Consider the following 7,627-nt stretch of genomic DNA (forward strand, 5'->3'; position numbering starts at 1 on the left):
AAGATTCAAAAGAGGCTCCCATTAGATGATCACAAATTCAATGGGTTTCTCATATTATTTAGATGGGCCAAAGAGATCACAAAGACTTGAAGAAGGGCATGTAAATCTAGTAGTGTAGATTTAAATTGGGCCATTGTTTGGGCTTTGCTTTCAATAATGCTTAAGACATAAAAACATGTTGATTGAGATACACATTGGGCTCGACCCAATTTTTGCTATGCTTGGCCGAGAGCATCACTTAGTGCAAGGAAGGAGAGCTCACAGATTCATCACATCTTCATCACATCTTCATCTAAGGGTTAAGAGACTTCTTTTCCAAGCTAGCATTAAAGGCCAAGATGCTTTCTCCTTCTCATCCAAGGGTCACTCATGTGTAATGCCTTGAGTATAAAAGCCATAATTTTTTAGCATTGTATTCACTCTTGAATTTTATGCAATAGATGCTAATTGAGTTGAGATCACTCCTCCCTCTATTGCCTTTGAGAGTCACTCTTTCTAGAGATTTCCTCTCTCTACCTCTAGCCACCTTCCTTAGGCTAGCATTGGTTAGGAAATCCTATCACCTCTTTCACCTACCATAGCTTGCAAGTGCCTTCAAAACTTGCCTCCACTCATTCACCCAATTTCCACTGCACCATGAAGTTCTACATGTACCTTTGGAGCTCCACCATAATGGTATAAAGAGCCATCAAACCATGTTCTCTCACGGTTTGGTAAGGTTCTTTCCTAGTCTTGTGTTTCTTTCACTTTTACCGTTCATTTGCCATTCCATTGTGTTTCTCCATTGATTCCATGCAACTATAAGGCTACAAGAGTGTTCTACACTCTATTTGTAGATTTCCATGCTTGTTATGGTTCACATCATTAACTAGCTTTCCTTTAAATTTCAGCACCATTTTATTGCTTCAATAGTGTTTCTTGTCATTTTAATCGGTGAATCTTTTTTTTTCAATTTCTACTGTTTAAGTTGTGTTATTTGTCTTGTTCTTCATTTGTTTACATGTTTACTTCCTTTTCCACTGTTTAATTTCATCATATTGTTGTTTGTGGTGCATGAAACCAAGCCACCATCACACATAAGCGCAATGAGGCGTGGTCCATATGGATGTGTTGGACAATTTTCTTGCCAGTTTTAAACCATTTTCACTGTTGGTTTTAATGCCATAGTGTGTTGAGATGTTCATCCTTCATCTATGGTTGATTCTAGATCATAATCATACTTCAATCACCTTGATTTTTCATTGAACATCTTCAAATTTTAGTTTAGCATTCTGCTCCAGTTTGCAATTTTTTTCCAGTGCACACCTTCTGTTTGAGAGTTGTCACGAGTGACTCGGTGCACAAAATTTTAATCTGATTGTTGTTTCGAAAAGTTAAGTCATAGAGGAATATTCTCTTACAAGAATCATTCAATTATTGAGAATTGAATTTTAGACAAATTTTTGAAGTAGAAGCAACTTTCTGCGTTTTTTAGTGCAAATCTGCTACTGTTTTCACTTGTGTCCTGACACACACTTTTCTTGTTTGATTTAACTGGAACGTTTCATAGCACCAAACCACTTTCTGATTTTTGTCTAATTTTCTTAACATCTGGACGAAAACTTAGCAAAAAGAATCATTCAAATATGTTCAGTAAAAAAATGATAAATCTTCAAAGTTAAGGCATCTGTCAGCGTTTTCTGGTGCTATGTTTTCGGGAAAATCACTATTTATTGCGTTTTTGGTGTGCGTTTTTGGTTTGTTTTGCTTCAGAATTTCAGTGTTCTTGCTCTATTTACTTGCTTGTTTAATATGTGTATCCCATTGCCATCAATTGCTTTCATTTGGAGTGGCCTAGTTCCCCTCATATTGGCCCACATGCAATGAATACCATAAGCATTTTATGAGCATTGTATTTTTTGTTTTCAGTTTTTAATCCATTCTAGTTCCATTATAGGATTCGTTTTGATGTGCTTTCCTTTCTTTCAAGCCTTAATTTCTTGATTGTCCTTTTTGGCTATTCCATTCAATCTTGTCAAATCATATTCAATGTGGTTTAGCTTTCTTAATTAGCTTTTCTTATGTTACACATTTCAATTGGCAATTAATGTTGGCTTCCATGCTCATGGTTGTGAATTAAGTGATTTTTTTTTCCGTATTAGTTGCTAGTCTACGATAGCATTTTAGGTGGTGGTTGAGAAGTAAAACTCTAGAGACTGGGCTTGTTTTTCTTCCTCTGACTTCACCAATTTTTAGAAAGTTTTGAGCCTTCAATTTCTTGCTTGAGTGAGAGCTAACAATTACTTTTGGCATAAGTTGTTTGCTGTTTCTTTCATTATTTTTGCCAGGTTTTGTTGCTTTTGGTATTGCATTTTGTGTCCACAAGAGGTCCAAATATTACTCAAATTGGTGTATACTTCAAAGCCATAAACTAAGGCTTCTTTGGCACCAAAGTGCTCTCAAGGGTGCATCAATTTGCTGTCCAGAATTGTGGGGTTTAAGTTGGCCTCGGGCGTAGCTTTAAACACCAATTTTAAGAATTTTTGTTGGCCATTGTGGCTTGTAATTGTTGCATCTTTTTAGTTTACTAGTTTTTCTACAATTTGGTCACTTATTTTGGTCAATTTGGAGCATCCTTTGTGCCTTATTTTCTACCCTAAGTTCACTAAAAGTTTGGTGCTCTATGGTTGCTCCTTTTTGCCTAATTTTTGTGTACCAATTTTAATTCTTTTTGAACTTGTAATTTTGGCCTAGTTAGGTGTTTTGGGGAACGACAAGGTGTTCAATCCCATCTCCTAAGTAGAACCTTTATCCTCCATTAGTAATTCGCTTTTAGTTGTAAGTGTGTTGAAAGTTCTAAGTGCTTTCTCACCCTACATTAGGCCGCATAGCTTATATTCAAGTTTTCACGTTGTTTAGTGGCTTAAACTTGAGATCAAAGTCTTTACATATTTTGGCCAATTAAGGGTCTGCCTTTAGTGTTTTATAGCTTTCTTTGTTCTTTGTTCTTTGTTGTGAACTAGTGTCTAGTGATTCTCATCATTTAGCACTTAGCCATTGTGTGAATTTTTTTCTAACTTGCATAAGTATGCGTTGGCTAGGATTGGCCTTGGTTATTAAGTGGTCTTTTTAGACTCACCTCGCCTACCCGGAGGTTCACTTGTGTTCTTAAAACTTTTATTCACACTTTGTCTAAAGTTCTAGATTGTGCCAATCGTGAGCACTAGAAGGGCTACACGTGCAAGGGTGCAAACCCAACAAAATTCACCACCACTCACAACATAACACCAGTGCGGATGATGAGGGAGATGTTTCCCCTCGTATGCTTAACAATCTTACCAAAGAGGTGAGTGACATCAAGGCTCAAATGGCTGCCATGCAAGCCAATTTGCACTTTATATATGAGCAATTAAGGAATCCTCCACACACTCACAGTGCTTCTCCTAGATCTTCTCGCCCCCCATCAAGACATCACCATGATCTTAGTGGCAAGGAGGAGGACTTACAACGCCCCTTTCCAAGGCAATCTCCTTACACTAGGAGACAAAGACATGTTCCTCCTCACCCCAAAGAAACTAGAATAGAATTGCCTCCCTTTCATGGAAAAGACAATGATGAGGCCTATCTAGATTGGGTGGCAAAAATTGAACAACTCTTTGACAATCACGTGGTTGAGGAAAAGAGACGTGTCTCTCTTGCTGTCCTTAGCTTTCAAGGTCATGCCTTAAATTGGTGGACATCCCTTGTCCTCCAAAAGAGAAAAAAAGGCCTTCCCGAGATTGAATATTGGTTTGATCTCAAAGAGGCCCTCCATGCTCGCCATGTTCCTTCATACTACAAAAGGGAGATTATGGATAAACTCCAAAGGCTCCAACGAAGAACCATGTCTGTGGAGGAATATAGGCAAAAGATGGAGTTGTACATCTTGCGAGCTAGGATAGATGAGGAAGAGGATCTAACCATTGCTAGGTGCTTGAGTGGTCTACACTACAACATAAGAGATAGAGTTGAGTTGCTCCCATATCAAAATTTAAATGAACTTGTTCAAATGTGCATCAAAGTTGAGCAACAACTTTTGAGGAAACATCCTCGCAAGGATTCTTCACTCTCTTTTTCAAAATCTGATTTTCATAAGAAATATTTTTCTCATGAAAAGGAGACCACTCATAGACACCCACAAAAAGGTCAAGATAAGGGTGAAACCTTCAAACGAGGTAATGAGATCAAATGTTTTAAATGTTTAGGAAGAGGTCATGTGCCATCTCATTGCCCTACCAAGCGCACCATTGTGCTAAAGGGGCAAGACCTCTACAACAGTCAAGGGGAGTCTTCTAAGGAATCTTCCTTCTCTAGTGACTCCCACATTGAAAAATCGTCTAAGGACAAACTTCATTCATATGCTCAAGAAAGGTCTCTCTTAATGATTAGGAGGCTTCTCAATAACCAGCCAAACCTTCCTCTCAATGATCAAGGAGAAAACATTTTCCACACTTGTTGTGAAGTTTTGAACAATACTTGTTCTTTGATAATTGATAGTGGGTCTTGTTGCAACTGTTGTAGCACAAGAATGGTTGAGAAGTTGAACTTGACTTTGTTACCCCATCCCAAACCTTATAAACTTCATTGGCTTAATGAAGATGGGGATCTTGAAGTCAAGCATCAAGTGTTGGTTAAGTTCTCTATTGGAAAGTACAAAGACAAAGTTTTATGTGATGTAATTCCAATGGAAGCTTGCCATATTCTTTTAGATAGGCCGTGGCAATTTGACCGCAAAACCACACACCATGGCCATACGAATGAGATCACCCTCCAACATCATTCCAAAACTTTTGTGTTGTATCCCCTCACTCCTACTCAAGTTGCTAGTGACCAAGCTCAAATGAGAGCTAGGAGGGAGGAAGAGAGTTCCACCAACTCTACTAAATTATCCAAGGAATCTAAAACAAAGGTAAAGGAAGTCTCTCCTTTTAAAGATGTTCATCATGCAGTGCTTCTCACTCTTAAAACTCTTTTACAAACTCTTCATGTTGAACACCCTTCCTATCTTTTCCTTTCTCATGTTGTCCTTACATGTCTCCAACATCCTTCACCTAAGAATCTACCTCCTTCCGTCCGTGCTCTTCTCCTTGAATTTGAGGATCTTTTTCCTAAGGATGGTCCCCAAGGCCTTCCATCTCTTAGAGGGATAGAACACAAAATTGATTTTGTCCCAGGGGCCAGTCTACCTAATAGACCAGCCTATAGGACAAATCCAATTGAGACTAAAGAGATAGAGACTCAAGTGACTAAGTTGTTAGACAAAGGATGGGTCCAGAAGAGTCTTAGTCCTTGTGTTGTTCCCGTGTTGTTGGTGCCCAAAGAGGATGGCAAGTGGTGCATGTGCTGTGATTGTAGGGCCATCAACAACATTACCATAAAGTATATGCACCCCATCCCTAGACTAGATGATATGTTGGATGAATTACATGGAGCCAAAATGTTTTCAAAAATAAACCTCAAGAGTGCTTATCACCAAATTCGTATTTCCAAAGGTGATTCAGTGCTATATGAATGGTTAGTCATGTCTTTTGGCCTAACTAATGCTCCTAGCACATTCATGCGACCAATGAATCATGTCCTACGAAATTGTTTGGGGAACTTTGTGGTTGTTTATTTTGATGACATTTTAATTTATAGCCATAGCTTCAATGTTCATCTAGGACATCTTAGGGTAATTCTTTCTCTCCTTCGAGACCATCAACTCTATGCCAACATAGATAAGTGCACTTTCTGTGTAGGGAGTGTCATCTTTCTTGGGTTTGTAGTCAATAAAAGTGGGGTTCATGTTGACCCCGAAAAAATCAAAGCCATCCAAGAATGGCCTGTGCCAAAGAATGTTGGGGACATCCGTAGCTTTCATGGGCTAGCTAGCTTCTATAGATGGTTTGTACCCCACTTCTCCATTATTGCCTTACCCCTCAATGAACTGGTCAAGAAAGACACACCTTTTGTGTGGGGTGATAAGCAACAACAAGCCTTTGATGAGATCAAGGCTAAACTCACCCAAGCACCAGTTCTAGCTCTTCCAAACTTTGAGAAAACTTTTGAGCTAGAATGTGATGCTTCTGGGTTAGAGTAGGTGTAGTTTTATTGCAAGAAGGTCATCCAATTGCTTACTTCAGTGAAAAACTCAATGGCCCTTCTCGTAATTACCCCTCCTACGACAAAGAGTTGTATGCCCTTGTGCGAGCTATTCATACTTGGGAACACTATCTGGTGTCTAAAGATTTTATAATTCACACTGATCATGAAACTCTCAAGTATTTAAAAAGCCAGCACAAGCTTAACAAGAGGCATGTGAAGTGGGTTGAATTTCTAGAACAACTCCCTTATATCATCAAATACAAGAAAGGGAAATCCAATGTTGTGGCTGATGCACTTTCTAGAAGATATACTCTTTTAGCCAAACTTGGGTCTCAAATTCTTGGATTTTACAATATATGTGAATTGTATAGCCAAGATCTCTTCTTTGCTTCCATTTATTCTGCTTGTTTCAATAAGTCTCAAGGCGGCTTTTATATCTCCAATAGATACCTTTTCAAAGAAGGCCGCCTATACATTCCATTTGGTTCTCACCGCAAACTTCTCATCATTGAGATGCATGCGGGGGGACTAATGGGTCATTTTGGGGTCGCCGAAACTTTGGAAATGCTTAAAGAGAAATTCTTTTGGCCCCACATTGAAAGAGGAAATAAAAAACATTGCGCTTGTTGTTTGACTTGTTTACATGCTAAGTTAAGTGCAATACCTGCTGGGATACTCCTTTGCCTGTGGCTTCCACCCCTTGGGAGGATATAAACATGGACTTTGTCCTAGGGCTTCCAAGGACTTCTAGGGGTGTTGATTCCATATTTGTGGTTGTGGACCGTTTTCCTAAAATGGCACATTTTATATCATGCCACAAAGTAGATGATGCAAGCCACATTGCAAAGTTGTTCTTTAGAGAAGTGGTTCGTCTTCATGGCTTACCTAATACAATTGTGTTTGATAGGTATATTAAGTTCCTTAGCCATTTTTGGAGGACCTTGTGGTCTAGGCTTGGAACTCAACTTTCTTTTTCTACTTCCTGTCACCCTCAAATTGATGGGTAAACTGAGGTAGTTAATAGATCCCTCTCCATATTGCTTAGGGTTGTGCTTAAAGGGAACCATAAATCTTGGGATGAGTATCTTCCCCACATTGAATTCGCATATAATAGAGTGGTCCATAGCACCACTAAACTCTCACTTTTTGAGGTTGTTTATAACTTTAATCCTCTCACTCCACTAGACTTATTGCTTCTTCTAACTTCTTTTGATTTTGTTCATAAAGAAGGGGTTTCTAAGTCTCAATTTATCAAAGATTTTCATGAGAAGGTTAAAAGTCAAATTCAAGCCTAAATGAAAAGATTGCAAACTCTAAAACTAAGGGTAAGAGATTTCGGTCATTCAATTAAGGTGACTTAGTTTGGCTTCATCTAAGGAAGGAAATATTTCCTCAATTAAGAAAATCCAAACTTCTAACTGAATATGGTGTGCATCCTACTTTTAATATCACTGAATTAGTTCCTTTTAGAGGTATTGTGGCTGATGTGGAGGCCAACCAAGATTTGAGGGCAAATCCTCTTCAA

At 38.7% G+C, this 7,627-nt stretch overlaps 1 protein-coding gene across 1 annotated transcript; it reads left to right on the forward strand.

Annotated features, from left to right (window-relative positions):
* The first annotated feature begins 3,346 nt into the window (after positions 1-3,346).
* Positions 3,347-6,816, forward strand: LOC146881003 (uncharacterized). The gene is made up of 4 exons (XM_085669204.1): positions 3,347-4,514; positions 4,617-5,397; positions 5,656-6,087; positions 6,141-6,816. The coding sequence occupies exons 1-4, from the start codon at positions 3,347-3,349 to the stop codon at positions 6,814-6,816; spliced, it is 3,057 nt and encodes a 1,018-aa protein (XP_085525330.1).
* Positions 6,817-7,627: the final 811 nt, after the last annotated feature.

The sequence above is a fragment of the Vigna unguiculata genome, chromosome 11, assembly GCF_037176805.1.
Source record: "Vigna unguiculata cultivar grain cowpea cultivar isolate G323 ecotype 2 chromosome 11, ASM3717680v1, whole genome shotgun sequence".
NCBI lineage: Eukaryota > Viridiplantae > Streptophyta > Magnoliopsida > Fabales > Fabaceae > Vigna > Vigna unguiculata.

Coding starts and splice junctions, on each gene's coding strand:
- LOC146881003 (XM_085669204.1), top strand. CDS start 3,347: ATGGCTGCCATGCAAGCCAATTTGCACTTTATATATGAGCAATTAAGG. Junction 5,398..5,655: donor ATCAACAACATTACCATAAA/GTATATGCACCC, acceptor TTTAATTTATAG/CCATAGCTTCAATGTTCATC. Junction 6,088..6,140: donor CTAGAATGTGATGCTTCTGG/GTTAGAGTAGGT, acceptor TGCTTACTTCAG/TGAAAAACTCAATGGCCCTT.